Source organism: Podarcis tiliguerta (genome assembly GCF_965153285.1).
Source record: "Podarcis tiliguerta genome assembly, chromosome: 6".
Taxonomy (NCBI): Eukaryota; Metazoa; Chordata; class Lepidosauria; order Squamata; family Lacertidae; genus Podarcis; species Podarcis tiliguerta.
In genome coordinates this window covers 1,903,104-1,929,815 of record NC_139539.1, presented here as the reverse complement: position 1 = coordinate 1,929,815, position 26,712 = coordinate 1,903,104, and the positions used below count along the sequence as shown (strand labels likewise).

General features: G+C 48.5%; 1 protein-coding gene across 3 annotated transcripts; it reads right to left on the bottom strand.

The window, feature by feature from the left end:
- Window positions 1–1,590: 1,590 nt before the first annotated feature.
- RPRD1B (regulation of nuclear pre-mRNA domain containing 1B) lies at window positions 1,591–26,503 on the bottom strand (the record flags this gene model as incomplete). Of its 3 annotated transcripts, none has more annotated exons than XM_083447611.1 (7): window positions 1,591–3,521; window positions 13,566–13,741; window positions 14,751–14,877; window positions 15,411–15,523; window positions 18,969–19,102; window positions 20,331–20,460; window positions 26,353–26,503. In XM_083447611.1, 7 exons carry the CDS (start codon window positions 26,501–26,503, stop codon window positions 3,372–3,374), a joined length of 981 nt encoding a protein of 326 aa, XP_083303737.1. In that variant the 3' UTR covers window positions 1,591–3,371. The 3 variants fall into 3 exon arrangements, 2 of the variants coding, with proteins under 2 accessions (XP_083303737.1, XP_083303738.1); XM_083447612.1 differs by having other exon boundaries at window positions 26,359–26,503; XR_014512867.1 differs by lacking the exon at window positions 1,591–3,521 and adding an exon at window positions 9,876–12,749 and having other exon boundaries at window positions 13,358–13,741.
- Window positions 26,504–26,712: the final 209 nt, after the last annotated feature.

The following is a 26,712-nucleotide window of genomic DNA, read 5'->3' as shown; positions in this document are numbered from 1 at the left end:
GATTTAAAAAGCGTCCAGAAGATGTGGCCTCTGCTCCGTTTGTGTGCTGGTAGGAATTATCCGACGCTGAACTCCCATTCCTGCATGCGCCGCAGTTTACAGCCAAAATATCCCAAGCGCCATGCAGCAGAACAGCCCAGATTTTCAAGGCTTTTTGGCTGTTCTGCTTCTCCCTGTGAGCTGCAGACGGGACCTGGCAACCCATCCACAGGTTGGGGGTGGGGAAGAGCTTCAAGTTGCTTGGCTGACACACAAATTTGGGGAGGTGGCTCTTTCTCTGTGCATGGAAGGGAAAACAAGGGGCGAGAAGGATACACACCACTCTTGAGGACTGATTGTAAAGAGCTGAGCCTCAGCCCTGCAAGAGGCACCCAGCACCCTAAGCTGCTTTTTCAAAGTTGTGACACACTCTGGTTGCCACAGAGTGAAGGAAGATCCCCAGTGAGCAAGGAATCGGGGCCAAGGACACCTTTTGGCATTAAGACCTTAATGCAAGATCTAACATACAGATGCTTCCAGCTACTCTCTTTGGGAAAATGTTCTAAAACAAAACGTGACCTTAACATTTATAATTCTGTTTGGAATCGAAAAGGGTTAGGGTCACTCCTTCGTGCACTGGTTTCAAGTGGGGAGCTGGCTGGGCCCAGAACACTGCTTTAGATGGGGCTGTGGGTTGATTTTGCAAGGCATTCTTAAGTACCCAGAGTCAGACCATCTATGCAAGTCGCTTACCTACTGAACTCGGGCAGAAACATTACATCCCCTGTACTGCCATTTAATAACCTTCTAAATGGGAGAGGACAGGACTTAACCAAGGACTATTATTTAAGAAAAAAGCTCCTTCAAGTTACAGCTCCTCTGCAAACCAGCAGCCAGCCAGCACCCTCTGCTCATGCCTAAACTCTCCCAATCAATCTGGGTAGCATTACCGTATTTTTTGCTCTATAAGACTTACTTTTTCCCTCCTAAAAAGTAAGGGGAAATCCCTCTTGCTGTTCTGGCTTCTGAGATTCAGAATATTTTTTTTCTTGTGTTCCCCCTCCAAAAACTAGGTGCATCTTGTGGTCTGGTGCGTCTTATAGAGCGAAAAATACGGTAATTCCAGGAACCAAACATTTAAAGTTCCACAGAGAAAATAACTGCGACGGTTTGATGGCTGAACTTGAGCACTTACCTGTGCTTTCTGAAAACGGAGTACACCTGTCAGCATCAGTCAGCTGGCCAAGGAACGCACCAAGTTCGGAAGAAGTTGATTTGGGCACTGTTGAGCTTTATGGACCCCGAAAGATCCAGCTACACCAGAAACTGCTTCCCGAGTGGAACCATGATACAAGGCACTCCTGCTTCCAACCTAAATACCCTTGACTAAACACCCATATTTGGGAATTCCAAGATTTTCCAGAGGGGCAGCCAGATCAGTCTGAGGCAGCAAGAACAACAGTGTGTCACCCTTGTATCTGATGAAGTAGGCTCTATCCATAGAAAGCCGATAAATGTTACTTTCCAGGTGTCCCAAGACGCCGTTGTCCAAGCACAAGACTTTGAAACACACACGGTAGAGCCCACCAATAAAAGAGGCACTCGCACCTGTTGAACGACACCCTCTTTATTCAAAAATATATTTATGAGACATTTCAGAATATACTGCTGCGAAAATGGCAGCCTATACCTCTAAATTTATTTCTAGATCGATTCATATACAGATTTAAGAAAATGTTTGGGGGGCAAGAATGTGGATTTGATCTCGAGGGAAGATTTCGCACGGAGCACCGGGTGCCCAGCCAGACTCCTGCCCCCCCTTGACCCTTTAAAGCAAATCAAATTCACAGGATTTCAATGACGTTAAAAATAAAAAGTGGAACATGTGGATTGCCTAATCTGTGCTGCTGTGTCCAAACCCTCTCCGCTCCGCCACAACCCCCCAGGGATTTCCCCATGACCCCCTGATCTATTTAGAGGGCAATGCATTGCATGGAGGGCTCTCTTGCCTCTGATAATGTAAAGCGGCATGATGCATGCTGATGTTTGTGGCTGGATTTGGCACATGCAAACACACACTGGAGATGCAGGACACTTGCAGGCCAAACGGAGGGCTGAGGGCTCTGGGTATACAGCAGGGTCCCAGGGGAGCAAGGGGGAAGCCCCCTCCTCTAAAGATCAGAGTGTGAGGGATGGTGGGATGGCCCTTGTGGGCACTGGAATGAATTGGAGCTGGCAGGTTTGTTTTCCTTGTGGGGGGAAACTCCTGAAGAATGGGAGACCCCAAAACAAAGGGGTCTGCAAAATAAGTCTGCCTACTCCAGATGTGCAAATGTTCCTGCACTGCTTGTGTAGTGAAAGGAAAACATGAACGGGATTTTGACTAGGTCCTCCAGATGTTGTTGGACTCCCTGACTGAAAGGCCCAATGATCACGGATGATGGGAGCTGGAGATCAACAGCATCCGCAGGGCTACAGATGCTCCCCATCCCTGAGACGGACCAGCAATGGGCACAAGACCACAGCTACGCAATTCCCAGCTCCTTTAATGGACTTGACATGCCAACGGACTTTCCTTGGAGGAAGTGGACACCTGCAACCTACTTCTAAGCTCAGCCCATCCGCTTACAGCAAAGGAGAATTTGGACTGAGGTCTCAGAGCCTTCTTAAGAGGGCCACACATCCCAAGTGGGTGCCTCCTGAGAATTCCCTCTGTGGGATGAAGGTAAGGGAGCCTGAGTAAAACTGACATGTGCTGAATGAAAGACAAAGGGCAGCGCTGGTTGGAGGAGAGGTTTTGCTTGGGCCATGCAACCTCCTTTTGGTCACCTGTGTGCTGCATGTCTCCACGCAGCCATGCCATGAGAGAGCAGGAGCCACGCTGCACTGAGATGCACCCGCAGAACGGAGGCCTCGGCTTCTGGACACAGCCACGCCGCATGCGCCCATGCCAGAGTTGTGAGGCCCAGAAAAACCAAGCTTGACACACACCAAACCAATTCGGAAACAATCCAGTTCTTTTTTTATAGGTGGGGAAGGAGGGGGAGAGAGCAAAAGTGTAAATCAACTTTTCTTTCTTTTGCCTAAAAAGCTCTCAGAAGACGACACACATGATTTGCACAGGCGGTGGTGGAAACTGGAGGTGCTAACGGGGGCACAGCCAAAGAGAAACTGAATTTTCTGCCCAAGACGAGGGCGCTTGCCTCCTTCCTTCCGAAAGCGAGCCGTGCCTGTGCCACTGCAGCGACATGTCCTGCGGAGGGTCAAAGGAGAGTCATCCTATGTCCAGTCCTTCCTGTGTGAGAATGCGGTGGGAATTTCCGGTGTCCTGCTGGTAGTAACTGGAACTGTGGGTGGAGGGAGGGGGAGGGGAGCGCAGACACCCACGTGCCCTAGTCAGTTGAGAAAAGGTCCCCAGCAGATGGCAAAGGTGCCAACCCGCCCGTCACGTTGGGCAGCAGCGACAAATCGGGGAGGCTCTGGATGTGGGATTTGAGCTCTTTGCGGACCTGAGTTACCCGAGCAAGCTTCTGTTTGTACTCCTGGCGGGACAAAGGGAAAAACAGAAAACACAAAGGAAAAAATGAATTAGACGATGCTCCTGTTTCTCAACCATCCTCCCCGTCTTAGCTGCAGTCAAGAGTTGATTTGCAGCCTTCCCAGCTTTTGTTGCAACATAATGTGAATGTGATTGCCATTTATAGCCACGGGCAGAAATTCTACAGCTTCATCTCTACGCTGGGCCAAGTGGAGCCACAGCAAGTATCAGACTAAGGAGCAGAAGAAACAGGGGTCAGGGCAGGAGGAAGAGGAAATCAGGAGGTGAAACACAAAATGGGCACAGCGGCAGGGCAAGGCAGGCAACCTGAGACATATATTGTTCGCACAACCCACTATGCTTTCTGAAATCTGACGGGGTTGGGCTGACCAAGACTGGGGGAATGGGTGGGACTGTGGAGTCTGCAGGGCAAGAGGCCCAAGGAGCTCATCTCATCTTGACCTTGGAAGTCCTGCTCAACCCACATGCAGCTCCCAGGGTCCATCTTACACAAAAAACAAGGGGACAATCCAGGATGATTTCAACAGCATTTGTACATGGCTTAAATGCTTCTGAACAGTTTATGACCTGCCAAACACACACACACACAAGGGCTTTGTCACAGATGCACTAAAACGCAACGTGCATGTCCAGAATACAAAGTGAGGTGTGAGAAGTGGCCTTTGGATAGTGTCAGGAATTTTGCAGTGGGGAAAGTCTTAATGCTCACTGTCTAGTTTTCTATGTGTACAAAAAAATATTGTGTATTCAACCACAGGCCACACACAGGCTTAGCATTTAACCAAGAGCATTCTGGGGGTGGGGTACAGCTAAGAATTTCCATAATGCTGCCCCCAAAATGCTTTCCCTGTGCCCTTGTTTTCCCCACTATCCAAATGCTTTCTGACCCAGCTGCTTCCACCAGAAGAGGGTGCAGTGCTGTGAGAAACCCAACCTCCTGAGCCACAACCGTAGCTCTGGTTGGCTTTCTTGGCTAAAGGTCCAGGGGAGCCTTGAGGGTGCTGACACACTGACTACTTTATTCCTTTCCAAAAAGGCCTCCTTGGAACTTGGGGAGGAGAGTGTGCTGCCTCCTCACCACATTGTCTGCCAAACAACGGTGCAAGAGCTCTCCATCTCCAAGCCACCTCCCACCTTCCCCTCCTGCATCCAAGGGGGCTGGGCTAGATGGCCTTTTGGGATCATACAATTCTAGGATCCCGGCTTTACAGCAGGAATAATGCAGGAGCCCCCACGACTGGGGGCCCATGGTGTGCTCTTCTCCCCATTTGCTGTGGGAGAACTAAATACATTCAGCAACAGCGGCTGATGCACAGATATGGATTTCCTTTAACGTGCTATTGCTAATCCCTGCAGGATTCCAAGGCTGAGGAGAGTGGCAGGCCGCTCCTTCATGGAGATCTATGTGAAGATGCACAGCAGTAGACGGGACGACTGCAGAAGAGGCACCGCAGGTTTCATCAGGCATAAAATAAATAGCTGGAGGTTCTCCAGCAAAGAGAGGGAAGGAGACACTGCCACAGCACCAGCTCAGGATGTGGCCCGGAAATGGCAGCTCCTGGGCAATGAAGGCGTTTGTTGTGGCAAGAGACTCCTTCATCACCTGCACTGGGTTCAGGAAGCTGCAGGATGAGTGCCAAAGCTCTAATTCAGGATGGGAGCCAGAGCTCTAATGGGGGTGAAGGGTGTGTTGCTGTTTAAACCCCTCAGCACTGCTCTCCAGCTGTAGCCCTGCAAAAACCAGGGAGTTTTGCAGTGGGAGACGGGGAGAAGGAGAAGAGTCTGGCCTAATGCACAGCCAAGAAGGATACGTGAAAAATGAAGAACATTTTCTTTCCAATAACACAAAGGTCCAGGAGGAGACAAGCAGAGCTAGTGCTGGAAACAGACCCCCATCCATCTTCTGTGCATGCAATGTGAGATAGGACCAGTGGTGGGGTTAAGCACCTGTGGGGTGCATGGGGCCATTCTATTCCCATGGGTGGCTGGGAGCACCCTGCGCCAGCCCCCGACCCAACTTGATATGAGGGCCACATTCAAACACCTCAAGGGCCATCACATGGAAGAAGGAACAAGCTCGTTTCCTCCTGCTCCAGAGGGGAGGGTCAGAACCAATGGATTCAAGTCACAAGAAAGGAGATTCCGACTAAACATCAAGAACTTTCTTACAAGAACAACTGTTGGACTGTGGAACAAAGTCCCTCAGAAGCTTGCGCACCCTCCATTAATGGAAGGTTTTAAAAGATATCGGATGGCCGTCTGTCAGGGATTCTTTAGGTGTGATTCTTGCCCCGCAGCGGGTTTGGACTAGATGATCCCTGCAGTCCCTTTGAACTCTACAATTCTACGATTCTTTGCCCCTTTGGTATATACTCTGCCAAAGGCCTTCCTGCCGTTTCCAAAAACACACGCTGGAAGAGTGTGCTAAAGGACAAGCTCTGCTGCTTTGCCTAGGGGCGCAGACAGAAATGGGATTTTATCGTAGCTGAACATGCTCACAGACAGGAGGCTGACACAGCTGAGTCTACAGATAACTTCCTGCCAAGAATCTGCTGCTTGGAAATTGTAGTACATGACTCTGAACGACAGTGATGGATGCGGCACTGGGAGAGCCAGGAGGGAGAGGGGGCGAGAGCTGCGGGCCAATCCTCGCTCTCCTGCACCCAAGAATGCAGGGGGGTCCGTCAACCCATCAGGCCAAGCCTGGGGGTCCTTCCCCATAACCAGTCAGAAGAGGGAGCCCACAACTACCAGGGAGGGCACATTCCCAGAAGGGCGTTCTGTTCCTCCAGGCCGCTTTCTCCCCCCCAAGTAGGGCAGGGCAGCAGAATGGAGGGCTCCACAAGGAGGACAAGGGGGGGAGGTCCTTCCTCGAAGCCAGCGCTTCTTCATTCTCTCACCACCCAGGGCCATCCAGTCCAGCTCCCTGCAATGCAATGCATTCTCTCTTGGAAAAACACTCGGCTGCATGCAAGTGTATATATCAGGCGGGTCCCTGCTCCAGGCATCCTGCAAGAGGGTGAGCGTGCCCATGAGCAACAGGGAGCATTTCAAGGTCCCCCACGCCGGCTCCCCAACTAATCAACAGCCGCAGTCCACTCCCCACGCTCAGGGGGCTTAGCTGACCCAAATCCTTCTCCCCTTTCAATTCTCACAGAGCTCTTTCAGGATTACATTTAATCCCAAAGAGGCGCCTGATGAGAAGGGACAGAGTGCTTAACCTTGAGAAAAATCTGTAAATGATCTTCCAAGCAACTGTGGCAAAAGAGAATCCTCACTAGAGCAGCAGGGTAAAAATTATTTGTGCTGTAACACAACTGTCTGGAGAGGCACAAGGAAATTACCCCAAACTGCATAATCTGAGGACCTCATTTCATCTAGACCAGGGGCTTCTAAGGCGTGGTCCACAGGCCACTGGGCTTCATCCAGACCATCTGCGGCCTCTGGACTGTGCTTGAAGATGGGACATCCATTGCATTGCATACTCATATTGTTTTTTAATTGTATTTCTTTGGTATTTTTATTGCTTCTTTTATTGTATCATGATTTGAAAACAATAGGCTTTAGTTTGATGGTTAGTTTTATGGCATTGCAATTATTCCACATCATTCTACGGAATAAAATACAATACATAATAAAAGCAGCAATAAAAATGCAATTAAAAACCATGCTAGTACAGTGCATTACAATTGCTACGACTGGCAGAAAAATCATTACACGGTCCACCAAGACCCACAGCAATTGTGGGGCAGGGGGATTAAATCCCCTGATCTAGACTGGACAGAAAGCTGGTGGTGGACTCTCCTTCACTGGGAAGCTTTTCAACACAGGTTGGATGGCCGTCTGCCAACGATCCGGCAGCTGATTCCTGCATTGCAGGGGGCTGGACTGGATGACCCTCCGGACCCCGCTCCCAGCTCTACAATTCTGTGATTCTGTGGCACCCATGCATAAGCAGTGGCGGCACCGAGATTTCCACCATGCTCTCTCACCAGGCTTACTAACTGGAGTTCAGATGGCGAACAACAAGCCATCATAAATCTCTGGTGTTCAGCCCGTTAAGCAGTCAATGACCCCCCTAAACCCGGTGCTAAAAATGGCTGGTCTGCATCCACAAGGGAGGCACATTACCCATAAAAGGAAACAGCCAAACCAAAGTAGTAAAGACTTAGCTGAACCAAAAAAAACACACAAAATATTAATAGGCCTAATTGAGGCCGGCTGTTCCTGACTTGCATGGAGCAGACAGACAAAGTAAACACTCCGTGACTTATGCTCAATTCCCATCCCAGCTGAGATTAGGTTCAGGGAAATTCCTTCAGAAGATCCAGATGAGACACACTAAATCAGATTCACCATTCAACATGGGCCTTTTAAAAAGATGCTGTGCAGGCTGAGCTATTAAAGGAAAAGGCATCCATCGGGGCTGCTAACCTGCCACCAAGCGTGGAGGGCAGAACTGAGATGCAGAGCAAGCAAGGCAGGGTGTGGACAGGTGTTGGAGATGCTTTCTGGAAAAAGGGGCTCCACTCCCTGTCCACATTTTAACGACTACTTGGGCTTCTTCCCCCTTTCTGCTAACTTCAAAGGCTGGAGCTGCAACAAAGAACTGCACACTTGCGGCTTCAGATGGTGGCCAGAACTGGCTTGCCAAACACTGACTCAGCTGCTGGAGGGGAGCAAGCAACAGTTTATACACACACACTCTCTCTCTTTCCATAGCTTGCTACATCCATTATAGTTATCTTCTTTTATCTTATATACTTGGACTTCCCCACACATCCCTTCATGGGTGCTTGTCTAGTCCTTGCTGAGCTGCATTTCCTTAATTACACTCCTCTTCTGCTTTTCTTTAACTCTGCTTGGAAATTCATCTGATTATTGCATTTCTTTAAATATTCTCCAAAGTGTTCCCACTCCTCTCTTATATCTGTCCCATCCTGATTCCTTATCTTTGCAGTCAACACTGCTAATTCCGCAGATTCTATTAACTTATTCTGCCATTCTTCTTTTGTAGGACTATTTTTGTCCTTCCATTTTTGCATAAATTATTCTGGCTGCTGCCGTTGCGTTTAGGAAGAGGCCAAGCAACATGTTTTCCGCTCTATTAGACGCACCGGACGATAAGACGCACCTAGTTTTTAGGGGAGGTCTGTTTGACTTCCGAAAAAATTTGACAACCAAGGCGCGGCTTCCGATTGGCTGCAGGAGCTTTTTGCACTCAAATCAGAAGCCGTGGAAGCTGCGTTGGACGTTCGGCTTCTAAAGACTCCGCTAAAGAATGTTCGCAAACCAGAACACTCACTTCCGGGCTTGCGGCGTTCAGGAGCCAAAACGTTTGACTCGCAAGGCGTTCGGGATCCAACATATTGTGAACTGCCCAGAAATCTATGGATAAATGGTGGTATACAAGTTTAATAAATACAGTGGTACCTCGGGTTACATACGCTTCAGGTTACAGACTCCGCTAACCCAGAAATAGTGTTTCAGGTTAAGAACTTTGCTTCAGGATGAGAACAGAAATGGTGCTTCGGCGGCGCGGCGGCAGCAGGAGGCCCCGTTAGCTAAAGTGGTGCTTCAGGTTAAGAACAGTTTCAGGTTAAGAACGGACTTCCGGAACAAATTAAGTACTTAACCCGAGGTACCACTGTAATAATAATAATAAATGTAGTGTGTACCAGAAATTCAGCAGGCCCCTTCTGTGCCAACTTTTGAATGCCTGCTGTAAACTATGCAGGCAATTAATACTACGCCCCTTCTACAACGGTTAACTGATGTCTGCTTTTACCTTTTTGTGCTTTTATTGCTGTAAACCCCTTTGATATACCACACAGCAGTAGACAATTTTTTAAAATAAATGAATAAACAAACCTTTCCTGGCCTCCTTGAAAACTGTTTACAAGGGCTGAAATGCCGTGTCTGTGCGTTATTACATTTTTAATTTTGAGAAAGAAAGAAGGAACAAAATGGAATACTGTAATAGGAATGAAGAGTAGTAAGTAATAAAAGAGGGGACCCCACAGAGAGTTAAGTTAGTGTAAATCAATTATAAGGACGCAATCTGCCTGCTACTTTGCCATTCCAAAACTGAAGGAGCAGGCCTCATCTTTCAATATCTTTGTCATGATAATTGCTGTTATGCTGCCTTCCTGCTGCACACTGGCTTTATCCGCAAAAACAGTCTTCCAACCACCCTGCCTGTTGGGAGTTTTACTTTTTCTGAAACTGAGCAATGCAGAGTTTCACTGTTGTCAACTAGGTCTGAGATTGTGTTCTACATGTCAACTGTGAATTGCATCCTATATATGCACACTGTGTCAAGGACAGACATCATACCCTTTTTTTGCATCTTTTCAACCCAAACCCACTGCTTCTGAAGGTGAAACTTGTCTCTTTAGCCCCTAATGAAGATTAAAACTCAATACTTTTTTCTCTGCTCCAGAGTTAGCTTCCAGCTAGTCTCAGTTGGCAATATGTCCTGGTTTGATTAATGCTTTGGTATGACAGAGCCCAGAAAGGGTGCCCAGAGCCCCCAGGCCCTGCTATTTCCAGTCCTTGGCCAACAGCCTGCAATGAGAAATCACTGGCATTCCATGTAAATAATATTTAGTTGCAGGATCTGCCTTGACCGATGAGTGATTATGTTAGCAGCTTCTAAATTTGAACCCCAATGTTTAGATAGCCAGCTGTGGTGCCAGAGAAAGGGATTAACTGTTTAATTACTTTGAGAACCTGGAGCACCCTGAAGATGCCTTATTTGATAAGAGCACTGCAGACTTTTCCTGACTTAGCAAAATAAATCCCAATTTAGATTTGCCAGAGGGGAACCAAATTTCTCCTCCCAGCTCATTCCAGAAAGTTTTTGGCCTTTCAACACACTTTTTCTGAGAACAAGGGGTTGGGCTTTCCTACAGTAGAGACCTTGTGCCATAAGAGGGCAAAACAAAGCAAACAGGGCATTACCCGGGAGAAACCTATACTGAGGATGTTTCGCCAGAGTGCTTGAAACACACCAAGTTGTACATTTACGCCACCCTTTGCAATCCTCCTAGCTCAGGTCCCAGAAAAGCAGCAAGAGATGTAACCGGAGGATTCCTTTATACTGAAGTCAGTATGCTAATAATCTTACATGCATCAATCAACGTTGTATTTTGGCAGCACTGGTATTACCAGTGACCTGAGCCACCACAAACCCATTTTTAGGGAACAATCCTGCTCCTTAACACATGCAGAATAGGGTATACCAGACTTGGGAGGCTCCCAAGGACCCAAAAGGCTTAGGACTTCAAGGAGAACTGCTTCCCCGTACAAAGTGTCTCACAGCGTCTCACGCAATTGTGAACGACAGCCTTGCCCAATTCACTGGCTAAGAGGTGAGCTTGTGACTCTAGCACAAATGCACCAGTTGCACTGCTGCGCCAGCCACGACTCCTTGAACCGTAGGGGTGTTTTGCTCACGTCAGGGACAAAGCGGCACGTTTTCAAACCACGCGCTGCTCCCCCTCTTATAGTAGATTTCATCAGCCAACAGCCTCAAGAAGAGCTGCAGCGCAAGCGCGCCTGTGACATCTGCAACAACATGTACAAGTTCAAGACAAGAGCCAAGAGAAAGTGGCACTCTGAAAAGCAAGGGCGACATGCAGCTTTCGAGGCGACAACACCGGCCCCGTGGCAGGACAAGAGGCTGCCGTTGGGAAAACCTGCTTAGCACTTGCTGTCTCCTTCTGGACAGCTCTGCACTCTGCAGCAACTCACGTTCCGCCCAAGAACAGCTGCTCCTAACAGTCAGCCCTGACAGCCACAGGAAGCCCTTAATGTGCTAGCCAGGGGGCAACGCAACAGATGGCAGAGTGACATACAAGCAGAATCATTAATTATGTTCCCGTCATAATCCCGGGGTGCAGAGCAGAACATGCCGCCCTGCTGAAAATGGTACATTTCAGATAAATGGCTCTCCACCCGGCTCATGCGCTCTCTTCCAGTGGCTTTTGGACGCTGCCAAGCTCCAGCCTGCTGCCAAAGCCATATTTGTCAGCTGTTTCCTGTGCTCCCAAGTCAAGCGGCTTTTTACGAAACCACTTTTATCATCTGCCCACATGCGTGGTTGCACGTCAGGTCAAAAGCAATTCAAAAGGGCTTCAGCTGAACTCGCAAGATGGCAGCAGGCGGCGAGGTTGGAAAAGCTGAGCACAGCAGATCAAGTGAACCAAGAAGAGGAAAGTTACCGGCAAAGTGCAAGTGGGGGGACTCTGATAATACCGGGGAGCTGGCCTGGACTTAACGCCAGAGCAACCCAGAACTCAAATTTCCTTCGAGGAAGATCATGTTTCAGGAGTTCCTTCTTCCAAGTGAAGTACAGTGGTACCTCGGGTTAAGTACTTAATTCATTCTGGAGGTCCGTTCTTAACCTGAAACTGTTCTTAACCTGAAGCACCACTAATGGGACCTCCTGCAGCCGCCGCCTGATTTCTGTTCTCATCCTGAAGCAAAGTTCTTAACCCGAGATACTATTTCTGGGTTAGCGGAGTCTGTAACCTGAAGCGCCTGTAACTCAAGATACCACTGCATCATGTTTTTAACATTAACTATTAAAACATGATGCCTTCTACTGTATACAAATAGCAATCCAAACACACACGCTTCCTATGCTCAAGCTTTACACACAAGTGTGCTATCTTTCTCTCCGCCAGAGGAGCACAGAATGCCTTCCATCAACAGCCCTATCTGGACAGGGGAAGCCTAACGCGCTCATGTGACCTCGAAAGTTACATTGCTGCAATAAACTACATAGGGGACTGCCTTTGAATCGTAAAATCATAGAGTTGGAAGGGACCCCAAGAGTCATGTAGTTCAAGACTGTTTCAAATTTGCAGCTGGAGCAGGTTGCTCTGAGCACACAGCTTCACACATCTGTATTTATCAGCTGCAATTTCGTTTCTGGGGTCAATTCAAAGTGCTGGTAAGCCATATATGGCTCAGGAGGCCAGTATCTCAGGGACTTTGTCATCTGAGGCCCTCCTTCTCCATGCACCTCACCCAAGGGGGGAGGTGACAGAGGGGGGTGGCCACACAGATGGACCTTTGCGGTGGTGGCCCCGTCTGTGGAATGCCCTTCTCCAGGGAGTCTCACCTGGTGCCATCATTGTCTATTTCAAAGCAAAAACCATTTTCATCTACCCAGCAGGCCTTTGGGTCTTGACTGGGAGGGCTACTAGTCATATCTGTGGCCTGTTTTCAGGCGAGGTAGGAAGGAAGTATTTCTTAAATATATGTGTATTTCTGGATAAGCACTTTACGTATTCTTTTATCGCTGCTTTTATACCTGACTGTAGCGTTCCTGTTATTTTTATTATGTCGGACATACAAAGACACTTTTATGTAAAAAGCAAATAAACAAAAGAAGGCGAAGAGGTGTGTTGGTCCAAGTACGGGTGGGGCCTGCAAGTGCCACCTAAAACAGCCTCATGTGTTGTCGTCTTGCACTCTCCCAGCAACCCTACTTTCTGGCCACATTGCACAGGGAAGGTCTACATGCAACTAACACTCACACAAACACATATATCATGCAATTATTAGTAATAAATCAGGGCCCCTATTCAGGGCTGCTGCTGCTGCTTCTGGTGGTGGTTCTACGTATGTTCAAGCAAATGCAGTTGGAAGACCCATCCCGATCTTCCCCACACCACATGGGAAGGCACATGCCCTTGCCCACACTTTGAGACCATTCTTGTGTTCAGGCCAATGTCTGAACATTCCTGGAGTCACATCGCAAGCAGCCACCGGACTCTTTCCCGTCACATTCTCCTGCCCTCAGTGCACACACCTGGAGAGGCCACAGTCCCCAGCTTCATGCCCGTGGGGTGGTGGAGGAGACGCAGGTGTGACTGCTTCAGCTGTGACTGTGCAAACCACATGGCCGTTATTGGAAATGTGGATTAAAGCAACCCCAGAAGCCAGGGCCAACTCGAGGAACTGACACTTCTAAGAAAGGACACTGCTCGGCATCTATCGGAGGAACGCTACTCACTTCTAGCTTTTTCTCCTTCTCCGTCAGCACGTCCTTCTGGTTCTGGGTGTACTCAATCAACATGCGTGCCAGCTGGCGCCGGTCTTCCAGCTCTGCTGCCAGTCGCCCATTGTACTCTGCTAGTAGCAAACATGCCTCGTCCACGGTCTTCGAAAGACGCTCAGCAGCCTCTTTGTCTAGGCACAAAGGTGGCAAATAATCGACAGTGACTGTGTGCAAAAGCCTTTGTGTGGGTGACAGAAAGCAGCTCATCTGGGGTGAATTCCAATCAAGCGTGGATTTCACAAGGACCAGCGAGCAACACACTTCTTTAAGCACTGGCAGAGCAAGACAAGTGCAGCTAGCCCAAAGTGTCCTTTTATTCCTGGAAGGCCAAGAGGACAGGGTTAGGGCTGGCTGGCTGCAGGTGATCCAGGAAGCAGACTGGCACATCTGCAGGGAGGCGTGGTCCCAGAGCTGCTCTGTCTGTGCCCAAGGTTAGCAAGCTGCTAAGGCCTGAGCAGGCTGCTTTAGAGGACTTGGGTAAGAACATCTGTTGAACTGATAGCTGCAGTGCCACCCTCTGCGAAAGCAGTGCTGAACTGAAACTGCGTGTTGGCTCTCTTCTGATGAGCATAGGCAGCGAACTCTACTGCTAAATGCCTGATTCAGCTCCCCCTGGGCCCTACTGTGAAGAGAGCTGTGCTACCACAGTTGCCTTGGGAGTGCAGCTCCTATGCATCAGGTGCTCTGCCTAGATCTCCACCCAGCAGCACACACTGCAAAAGTGGCATCCTTTCCTCCACTGTGAGACACTGTAAGCAGTGATGGAGGAGGTCATCAAGGGCCAGAGAGGAACAGAAATGAATGTGTCCTGGGCCTCTCACATAGTCAGTTAAAGCAGCGGCCTCTGCGCACAATCTGCAGGGCTCCCTTTACAAGGCAATGATCCCCTTCAGTGAGGAACGTGTCAAATGCTCTTGCCACACAAACAGCAGCAGGCAGGGCTTGGCATGTGGCCCAACAGAGTCCAAGCCACATTGGAACAGAACAAAAAGGGGAAAGGCAGGTTCATATTCGTCTTTTGGCATCTGAGGGTGAAGGAAACCCTTAAAAACAAGCTAGTCTCATTGGGCAGTTTCCTGGTGCAGGTACAGAGTCGTGTCCTGCCTTTTGCATCCAAGTGTTGGCACTCGAGAGCCTCACCTGTAATCTTCTCCAAGAGTGACACGTCCTGAACCTCCTGGGGAAGAGAAGCAATTTTCTGCCGCACTGTGGCGTCTCCTGATGCTGCGTTTTCCAGATCTTGCAGGGCTTTGATCAAGTCCTCAGTCTGTGCAATTGAGACATAAAGAGACTGCCATGATCACTTTCCCAGTGCATGTAGCCACCACCACCACCCTGCTTCTAACTTCTTATTCCAACACAAGTCTTGCTTTTCGAAAGCTCTCACTCCCCGCCCCTTGGTCAACAAGCCACCCTCAAAACCAAACTACAATCACAGAATATTTGAACCCCCATTTCTGGTCCACAGAACAGACAGCAGAGCAGGAAATCTGAGTTTAATGAACTTCCTGGAATCATCTACCACCATATATAAATTAGATCACACCATGCTGGGTATAATATACTGTCGCGCTTTGGGCAATTTGTTTTATTTTGCTTTGACTGCAGCAATTTTATGGAATAATATTTGTTTTATGTTCCGTTTTACTATGTTCCATGTTCTTCCTTGAGTCGTGAGGGCGTGTTTCTGAGCAAATAAACAGAACAACACTATTGCATTTGCTAATGGCGCCACCATGTGGCTCTCTCTTTAGAATCCAGGGCCTTTATCTCTCTCAATCCTTGGCCTTCCAGACATACCAGAAGAGGCCCAGCGTTGGGGTCCTGCGGGGAGTAGCTCCCGGGATAATCGTCATCTTCTTCTTCTTGTATCTGCTGAAATGTTCGTTTCAATGACTTTTTCTCCTCTGTAACTGAGAAAAGACACAGAGAGAGACAATCACATCCTGTAAGGAGACATTGTTCCAGTGGTACCTTTTGAAAAGCGTGTGTATATGTGTGTGATAAAACCTAAACTGCTTTGAAGGTCAAAGTCTGAACAGGTTCATCTTTTAAAAAGAAAAGAAAAAGTTAGCTCTAAAAGCTTAAAACAGAAGCCAACCTCACCTGCCACAGTGTCCCATAGATCAGGTTGAGGAACAAGCCTCCTGCCTTCAGGGTTGTGAGAAAGATAAAAGGGAAACCACAGAGGCCTCCGTTTCCCCTCATTTCAATTCTGCACTGCTTGGGGCAGCTTTTGGGAGCTTGCACAATTGGTGATGGGTGGCATTCTTTGCCACTGGTTTAAAGGTTCTGGAAGAATCAGGAAGGTGTGAACAACTGAAGACTGACATATCATTAGGCCACACTCCAGAATTTTCCATATTTTGTATGAATCATCTTATCATGAATTTTACTTCCTTTTTTTTAAAAAAAAGGAAAACCCACCCCACAAATTGCCAAAGATTAATAGAACACTGCAGATATAGAAGGAACCTGCAGTAACCTGGGGAGGCACCAAGGTAGAAAGACAAAAGGCTTCCCCATTCCCCATAGCAGATCCTTCTCAGGCTGAATTGTTGGGCGATCTCAAGGTGGCGCTGTTGGATTCCTGTGTCTTCTTCCTCTGCAGACCAGACAAGTAAAGAGCTCCGGGATGCCAGAAACCCCTCCCATCTAAGGTAGAGAATCTGAGAATCCTCCGGAAAAACAATCTCTCAAAGGACCTGTTGATGGCATTTTACGATTCTACTGTTGGGAGTGTATTAACTTATGGTCTCTCTGTGTGGTTTGGGAGCTGCACAGTCAGGGAAAAAACAATGCTGTCCAGGGTTGTAAAGACTGCGGAGAGAATAATTGGGTGCACTCTTCCCACCTTGGATCAAATCTATGCTTCCAGGTGCTTTAAGAAAGCTGCAGAGATAGCGCAGGATAGTGCGCACCCAGGAAATGATCTCTTTCAGTTTCTGCCTTCTGGAAGAAGGTACAGGGTTATAAAGACTAGGATTAGCCGCCTGAGAATAAAGATTATTGTATTGTAGAGGAGGACAGCATGCCGAGGCTTTTCAGAAAACATTTTGGGAGGCTGGGTGTCCCCTGGTTCTTTTCCCCTTCTCTTTCCTTTTTTTGGACAGAACTCCAGGTTTGCTCAATACCAGTCCTCCTCCTCCCCCTTGCATACAGAACTATCGGCATGTTTTTGCAGGTGGGAACCTGGGCACAGATGGTGAAGAGCTGGAGGGCAAGGGATGTTTGGCATGTCCTCAGCAATCATGCCTGGAAGGGGAGCAGCATCTGGCAGCACCAGGAGAAAGACGAAGCACAAGCTGGTCAGAAAGCATTTGCTGCCGCCATCGACAAAGGGGTCAGCTGTTTCTGGCTGGCTTCCAGGGTGCAAATTAAACCCTCCTGAAGCTGGAGGGCTCCTCTTCTTTGCCAAGCCAGATCTTCCGACCAAGAACTCGAGGAAAGCCAGCTGTGCTGAGGGCACTCTGTCCCAAGCACCCCTTTCAAGTGCCATTACGTTGAAAAACAGAGCAGTAAAGCTCATAAGGAAAGGGTAAACCATCTGAGAGCAGATGAAGCTGCCTCATAGGCGACTTCATGGGGCAGGGGAGGGAAATGCTTTGGGCAACTGCATGCTGACACTCTTGTTCCTATCACAGGAGTAAACACGTCAGATTGTAAATCAAATGCGACAACGTAACCTCCTGCTCCAGTCCCAGGATGACAGTTGAATGGTGCCAATTTAGTGAAGGATGAATGAACGATGGGGGAAAGTGCCCAATGGCCAAACTAGTCACGAGTGGCTCAAAAGCTACTCTCAGTTTACAGACATCTGCCTAGACTTTGGGCTTAACCCAGCCTTCTCTGTAACCCAATTGGGGGAAGTCACTACAAGGAACCATGGAGACCCACGGCACTGCCAAATAATCATTAACAGACAGAGTTATTTAGAACGCGGTGACTGCCACCACGGCTACTGCGATAGCAGACATGTTAAGAACAACTACAGTGCCTTCATTCCCATAACAAGACGAGCTTCAGAGCATAGAATGGTCTTTAGTAACCTTGTGATTTGGGGAGCAGCCAGAACTCAGCAGCAAAGCATAAGCTCTGCATGTAGAAGGTTGGCTGCCCAATTCCCAGTGCCTCCAGTTAGAAAAGGAGTGGAGAATCTTTGGCCCTCCATATACTGTTAGAGTTCATCTCCCTTCCATTCCAGAGCAGGTCTGGGATGTTGATGGGAGTTGCAGTCCAGCAACCTCCCTACCCGAGTTAAAAGGATCAGATGGCAGCTGATGGAAAAGACCTCTGTCTGAGGGCCTGAAGAGATGCCGATAGTCAGGAGAAAATGCAGGGGTAGACAGACAACTACAGTGGTACCTTGGTTCTCGAACAGCCTAGTTCATGAACTTAGAACCTGAGCACTGCAAACCCGGAAGTGAGTGTTCTGGTTCTTCATTTGGGGGGGGGGGGGGAGTCGAACATGTTGAGTCCTGAGCTTCTGTTTTTAGTGTTGTGCTTCCGTTTTTAGAGAGATCGCGCTGATTGGTCCGGTGAGAAGAAGCGTCCTGGCAGCGCTCTGCAGCCCAGCTGCATTGATATGTGTGTGTGTGTGAGAGAGATCTTGAAAAATCACACTGATTGGGCTGGTGAGGAGAAGCATCCCAGCAGCACTCTGCAGCCCAGCCGCTTTGGCGAGAAAGAGATCAAGAAAAAGAGAGATAGAAAGATCGCACTGACTGGGGAGGTGGGGAGGAGCATTTTGCGGGTAGTTTTCCAACAGCCTGGAATGGATTAATCCATTTTGCATTACTTTCTATGGGAAAGCGCACCCTGGTTTTGGAATGTTTTGGTTTTGTAACAGACTTCTGGAACGGATTAAGTTCGAGAACCAAGGTACCACTGTAATGTGATCTGGTACAAGGCAACTTCCTATGTCTCACTCTGGCTGTTGCCTGCCAGGGCCTAGAAACGCCCCTGGGATGATGGACCCTGCTCCACAAACATAACTCACAGAGACGCTGGAGGGACACGATACAATAAGTGTCTGCACAGTGCAGATGTGAAGACTGTCACCAGTTCAGTTCCAACCAAGCAGGAGCCCTTGAGCACAAGTACCTTGAATTCAAACGGCCATGAACCACAGCTGGGGATCCTGTGGCCCTCCAGATGTTTTTCAACTCCCATCTGCCCCAGTCAGCATGACCAAATGACCTGGGATGATGAGGGTTCTCGTCCAACAACATCTAAAGGCCCCCAGGCTCCCCACCACTGCCATAAACACACCATTCTTTGCTCCTTAGCAAGCTACCTTTCCATAGTGGCTCGATCAGAGTCAAGGGTGTTTCGAAAAAGCAAATACTATTTTTTTACCTTTGGGTTGGGGGCTATTGGAGTCTTCCAAAGACAGTTTCAACTGCTGTATGAACTCACTGCCATACACACTCCTCTCTTGCCAGATGTTCAGCAATCGTTCCAAGGGCTTTTTGCAGCCCTCATCTGCCTCTCTGGAGGGTCAGAAATTCAGAATGTCAGAAAGGGGTTGAGAGAGAACACGCACTAGGGGGGGGAAGTGGTAGAGGGTGTTCACTCCATTCCTTCCCTCCCACATAAAATGTTTAAGGAGAGACACAATCAGAGACAAAATAGGGATGAAACTGAGCTAAACCCACCAGGCTTCCCAAGTAAGGTGTTCACCAGCATGCCAGCCACTTATATCAATAGGCACACAAATTTGAAATATGCAATTTCAAAGTAAAAGGAATACTTAGTCATCAGCAACACATCCAGTTAAGTATAGAGTTATCCAGAACACACTTGCTCACTTATTCATCTGTGTGTTCTAGATATAATCAGTTTGCAGACTAAGGTCTTCTCTAAATAGCACCACAGCCTTTAAGTAGCTGATAACATACAGTGTGCCAAGAAATGACACGTAGCTGCTCATTTGTAGCTTGCCCCACAGTGAGAGAACAGTCACTCAATGACAGATGGAGCGAGCCAAGCAGAAAGGCAATCTGGTGGAAAAAAATCTGATAAATCCATAGCATTTGAGAAGCTGACCTCACTTAAAATGGTGTTCAGACAGAGCAAAGGCACGTGGAATAACTAGCAATTGCACAAGGCTGCCAACTGGGGGTCTGAAGGAAACAAGCTGAAATTTCTGCAGGGAATACTCCAAGTGGTAATGTGTTTGCCACAGTTATAACTCTTCAAATAACAGATCAAAGGAAAGTTAGATTTGCTGAAATCTGAAAAGAACACTTCTGCAGCACAGAATGATCAAATACAGTGCGTCCAGTTCAATCCCAAAGGGAGCAAAGCAAGCGTGCCTCAAGGAAGCCCCTTGTAGTACAGCAGGTGTAGAGCCCGCAGGCCTATGGCTCGTGTTTCAGCCGCAGAGACCAAACCCTTCCCCCCAATCCTAATGCAGGTCTTCACCTGCTGAAGGACAACATGGAGGGAGACAGTCTACCTTCTCCGGGGGGGGGGGGGGTCCAGAGTCTAGAAGCAGCTACCGAGAAGGCCCTTTTCCATATCCCCCAGAGTGTGCCTATGAGGGTGGTGGGCCCGAAGAAAGGACCTCCCTTGAAGATCTGTTTTCGTTAACAGCCTGGCTGCTGCATTCTGCATTAAACAAAGTTTCTGAACTTCACAGAGAGCCCCATATGCAGCACATTGCAGTAATCCAGCCTAGAGGTTGCCAGAGGCATTAGAAGAGGTTGCTATACATACCTGGCAACGTGTGAAAAAGCATCCACCAGAACTGTTTCAAATTCCCTTGTAAACTCAGGCCCCTTCCTTTTACTGTTCTGGATGACGTCATTGGCCAAGTATAGGAAAGTCAGCTTCCTACTTGACTTTGCTGGGAAAATAGAAGAGGGAAAAAATATCTGTATAGCATGTTTAGCTCTCAAGTCACCCATCCTTTTCATTCAGTCTCACAGCCACCCTCGAGGTCGACATCACAAACAGAAGCCAAATTCTCATTTCAGGCCCCCGTCTTTAAAGCCAGCAGCGGATCTACACTTAACCAGAGCAGAGCTGCAGAAGCACAGCAAGGAAAGACGTCTTGTGGCAACTGAAAGGCCCAGCAGATGGTTTATTGTGGCGTCAGCTTCCACAGGCTAGTATATATTTAATTTCATGCAAGGTGACCTCCCAAGCTGGCTTGCTTTGTTCTTGAAGATTCCTGTGGTTAGCCTCAGTAACGCCATGCTTTCAAGACAAAACAGCTCTCAATTAGCCTATTTCAAGTCAGATGGGTGGCTTACAAAATGAAACAAATCTTGTTTTATTCCATTTTATCTTGTATTTTTATTGTTTACATTTATTGTTTAAATTATTTTAAACGCAGCGTTAAATAATCAGGCGTGACCAGAAACAAATCAAAGGAAACAAGCAAATCTAAAAACATTAAAAGCTTAAGAAAATCATAGTGTCCTTTGCAAAAAGGAACTAGACCAGGGGTCAGCAACCCAAGGCCCATGGGCCACAAGCAGCCCATGGGGGTCGCTTAACAGGTTCATGGACCCCCACCGCCCGCTCGGTCAGCTCCTGTGCACCGTGCTAAACTAGCGCGGAGCAGAGCACGGACTGCCTTCTGCAACATTCCCTGGCTTCCCATTGGCTGCAGGAAGCTCCTGCCAGCCAATGGGAAGCTGCACACGCCTCCTCTGTGCTGGAAATAGCGTTTGCGCATGTGTGTGTGCGCACTCTGGCCCACCGCGGCGTCTGCGGGACCATGAACCGGCCCAAGTCACAAAAACTTTGCCGACCCCTGAACTAGACCAAGCACTGTGGACTTTTCAGGAAAAGGCATTCCGCAACAGAGAGGCCACTGCTGAAGAGGCTCTTTCAGTGACTCATAATCCCCTGCTGAGCCTCACTTGCTGGGAGCATTCAAAGAAAGGCATCTGATTTAGAGCTCAGGGTCTGGGTAGGAAAACACCAGGTAAACTAGGCCCAGGCATGGACTTGCCCTTCCCAGATGCCCTGCTCAGCCCTGCCCAAATACAAAAGGAGTCACTCTCTATTGAGAAACCATGCCAACCCCTACTTGAGCTTTTTAAACCATGGCGTGGTGTCTAAATTAACAAATTTCATAGAATTCTGCTGCCCTTGGAAAAGATTTAGGTTCCCAGAATTGAAGAGAAAGGTAGTCTGGAGAGTTGAAGGGAAGAAAAAAGAAAACAGCTACCAAAAAAGCATTTCTTTGCACCATCAGCACTTGCAGCTGGTGCTCATTATAATTACAATATTCCAAGAAGAGTTGTGTGAACTGCTTGGCTGCACTGAGCTGTTTCAGTGGTAATTATTTCAATATCAAAGCCAATAAATATGACTTATTTGTAGAAATCCTTAAAAACAAGCAAGCAAGTGGCATTGACAAGAATGAACTCATCGGTAATCACGGTGAAGGCTCGGGGAAGGAGGCAGCCCCAGAAAACAATGTTGATGCTGACAGGCTGTGCAATTCTATGATATCTTTCATCCAAGCATGCCCTATATTGCTCAAACCTGACAGGCCACAATATCAAAGCTAAGCTTTTAAAAAACAACAACAGCCTGGTAGCCTCGTACCAAATTAAGAGAGAACACAGATGAGGGGCAGTGGCGGGACAGGCTTATTCACACCCCACAGATGCCTGAGGGGTCACCCGTTGCAAATCTGTTGTTCCCTGTACTTGCTTTTTATCTGTCCTGAAGATAAAAGTTCAACTTCATTGCAGTGAGCCACACACATGGCTTCTTTGCATCATGCGTTCAACAGGTTCCACTCAATGCAAACTGGCTCCTTTGCGTCAAAACGCAGAAACTGCTTGGCATCCTAACCAAGGAAGGGCGGTTAACAAATTAACTATCAAAAATGCATGCCACAGAACATCAAATTGACTCAAAAAAATGCATGGCACAGCACATCAGAGAAACAGTAGCACAGTCTTTACTGCAAGTCTTCTGCCCTCCCCAATTCAAAGCATGACAATTTCATTAGAGTTCAGAATAGTTCATTAAGTTCAGAGTGACTATAGCGGTAAGTGCCTGGCATCAACCAGCACATTTTAAACTCCAAAAAAATAAAAGTACACCTTAGACTCCTAACAGAGCTTTCTAACTGTAGAAGCAAGGCATCAGCCTAAGGTGATGTGACCTGGTACCGCCAGGTGCTGGAGGGGCAGGGGGAGATGGGGGCAGCCAAAGTGAGTGCCACACTCCTGGAAGGGCACCAGCTACTGAGACCTCATTTGGGAGTGAAACCAGGTATCTTTCTCTTACTTTACCAACTGAGGGATCACTACTTGCTAACAGTCAGCTCAAATGTTATTTGCAAATCGTATATTTTTAGAACCAGCAGGACAGGATCAAGAACAAACACTTTGCCCTTGAAGCTGAATACTGAACAATAGACTATACTGTGCACCAGAGAACAGACAACCCAGGCTATGCAGAGCAATTCAATTTAGTTTTCTGAAGATGTTCTGGGCCAATGTGTAGCTTGCCAGTTGCCCCTGTTGACTTTTGACCCTAACAGGCCTGCAATTTTTAAACCCTCCCTTTCCCATACCAGGTTTACCCAGCACTAAGCAGAGAGTGCCTTTTGACACATGTCTCTCCACCAAGACACACAATCAATTCATTCTACTATCAAGGCTGGCAGAACAGCTTCCTTATGAGGGGGTAGAGCTAAGCTCAGCACCTGCCATTAGAAGAACAGCCACAATGTAAGTTCTTAATTCCTCAAACACATCCTTTGTGAAGGCCCTGTGTTGGGCAGATACAGAGAAGCTGAACAACTCAGCAGGTGATAAATTAGTAGACATTTTGTCAAAACTGAAGCTTGAGGAACAGAAGAATCATACAAGGACCAGTCCTAGTGGGAGCTCCACAGGCAGAAAGTCTGAACCTTCCCTGATCAAAGCTGTGAAGACCACACCATCAGCTCTTATGCTCAGGTTCTCCAAGCTAATCTTCAGCTCAAGCCGCCACTGAGAGGGGTGGGGAAAGAGCCTGCAGATCAAGTTGCATTACAAATTAAAAGTTGGGATGTTAAGCGATAACAAGCCCACAGCCCACGTTCTGCAGGGATCCCCAGCTCCTAAATGCTGCCCTGCAGAAGCAAATAGAATTTTTATTATTTATTGAATTTATATACCGCCCTATACCCAGGGCTCTCAGGGTGGTTCACAGAAGACACCAAGCTTCTGTTACCACCCACCCACCTTATCTCAATGACACAGGAACCTGGAAAAAAGGCCTCAGTAGAAGATATTAACATCCAGGCAGGTTGATCATCTGGAGAATCAGATTAAGGTTTCTAAGTATTCATGGCCTCTTTTGATGTGGCAGAAGGACCTGTCTTTTAATTGTACAGGTGTGTTTATTGTAATTGTTTTTTAATATTTCTATTTATTAGTAAGTACCTGGGCACCTGGGTCAAAAGCCATGGAGGGCTTTCAGAATCAAAACCCACACCTTGTATTGGAATTAAGTGAAGCCCTTTCATAACTGGCAAGATATGATCCCAGTGGACTGCTCCCCGTTAAAATCCCAGCAGCTGCATTCTGAACGTGTTACAGCTCCCCAAGTGTCTTCAAGGGCAACTCCGCATACAGCACATATTAACAGCATGGAGTAATGGTTCCCAGAGCTACCTTCTGAAACCTCCACACTTCCAGCTCACAACTCACACAGCTGTTCCAGAAAGATGTTGTGAACAATGGGATCTGGAGAGCCTCCATATGTCTCCCAACAACCCAGCCCTGCTCTGGAAGGCTCTCCTACAACACACCCTTCAAGGACAGCACATAGTGCTCTGGTTAGGCGGCTGTTCAGCCATGCTGGCATTCCCTAACCTAATGCAGTCTTTCGGAGGACTTGGCACTCTTATCACACGACTGTTCAACCATGCTGGCATCTCACACATCCTTTCTAAAGAGGGGGCATGGTGCTCTGGATATGCCACGCTTGCACACCTACCACACTTGTGCACTCTATCCCAGGAGGGGGCACGCTGCTCTGATTACATGACCATTCAGCCATGCTGGTGGCCATAAGAACCAACTCCTAGGAGCTGAGGTCCCATAACATATTTGAGGGGGGCAAAGTTGGTAGGCATTGCAATTCGAATGGTGTTTGCGCTTTGTGTTGTTGCAGGAATTTATGTATAGGTTGGGGGGGGGGGTTGCCCCTCCAGCAGATATCATGCACATGCAGCCCACTACCAAAACCAGCACATTCACTTTTGTGTCTTGTCCCCACCAAACACTTTGTCACAGTTTCTTCCTATCTATTCAAAGGGCCTTTGCTGCAGAATACCAAATCTAAGAATTCACTGATCAATGCATCTATGCACTGGCTCACAGGGAAAACTTCAGAAATTCATATAGACATGTGAGCTCAGCTACTCAGCAGCCCCTCTGCCTGAGTGATAATTCCTGGCATCCTGATACCTGAGTGCCAGACAGGTAACCATTCCAGAAATAACAAACCCAGATGAAGACAAAAGGGTGTGATGAACTTGGCTGGGAAACAGGGAAATATAAAGATCTCTTTTGTTACACTTGATGGGTGTTTGGTGGAGGGCAAGGGGAACCATGGGGCAGGGTCCAGGATGCTCAGATTACTACCACCAGACCTCCCCTTTCATGATGTAACCATGATGTAGGAGTGATGTCGTTCTGGGGTGGTGCAACATGGGGATTAGCAGCTAATAAGAGTTTGGGTTCTCTTTTGTTTGGGGCTTCCATCTTGTTCCACCTTGTGGCAGATGGGAAGCCTGTTGTGACAATCTTCCATGACCAAGCCTACTGGCTGCTGTTTTGCTCTGGCATTCCTGGCTGGTGTCCTCAATTTCTGGCTTAACACTGTTATGTGATCAATTATTGGTACCCCTACTCTGCAACTTGTGCGCTCTTTCCCATGAGGGGAGCACGCTGCTCTGATTACATGACTGTTCAGCCATGCTGGTGGCCACAAGAACCAACTCCTAGGAGCTGAGGTCTCTTAACATATTTGAGGGGGGCGAAGTTGGTAGGCGTTGCAATTCAAATGGTGTTTGTGCTCTGTGTTGTTGCAGGAATTTATGTACATAGGAATTTATGTTATGTGATCAATTATTGGTACAAGTGAGAGCTGGACCATAAAGAAGGCTGGTGGCCAAAGAATTGGTGCTTTTGAATTCTGGTGCTGGAGGAGACTCTTGAGAGTCCCGTGGACTGCAAGAAGATCCAACCTCTCCATTCTGAAGGAAATCAGCCCTGAGTGCTCACTGGAAGGACAGATCCTGAAGCTGAGGCTCCAAGACTCCCTGGAAAAGACCCTGATGTTGGGAAAGATGGAGGGCACAAGGAGAAGGGGACGACAGAGGGCGAGATGGTTGGACGGTGTTCTCGAAGCTACCAGCATGAGTTTGACCAAAGTGCGAGAGGCCGTGGAAGACAGGAGTGCCTGGCGTGCTCTGGTCCAGGGGGTCACGAAGAGTCGGACAAGACTAAACGACTAAACAACAACAACAACAACTGGCAACACACCCACTCACCCCCTTCTCTGGTTACACAACTGCTCAGCCATGCTGGCCCCCTCAGTCTCTCCCGGGAGGGGGCGTGGCCTTCCCTTTTACGCAACAGTTCGGCCATGCTGCCCCCCCCCCACTGCACAGGAGGAGGGACCCGGGGGAGAGAGACCGAGCGACCCCCCGGCCTCCTCTCTTTCCCGCGTCCCCCGGCGCCCCGCCGCCTCCCTCCTCCCTCCTCCTCACCCTTACGGAGCTCTCGGTGCCAGACGGTGACGATGGGCCCGGCGTGCTTCCGGTGGTGGATGAGCCACAGGCTCAGCGTCTGGACGCTCTGTTGCGAGTTGCTCAGCTCCGACAGCTTCCGCTCCAGCGCCGACTCCGAGAACGAGGACATGGCGCGCCCGGCGGCGGAGGAGCAGGAGCAGGAGGAGCTCCGCCCGGCCCGGCCTGGCGCGGCCTCGCTGGAGCGGCCCGGCCCCGCCGCCCTCCCGGCCTCCCGCCCGGCCTCCCTCCTCGCCTCACAGACGACCAACCGCCGACACAAAATGGCCGCGCGCCCTTTCACCCCGGCGCCGCGCGAGGGTCAGAGGGCGGCATGCTACG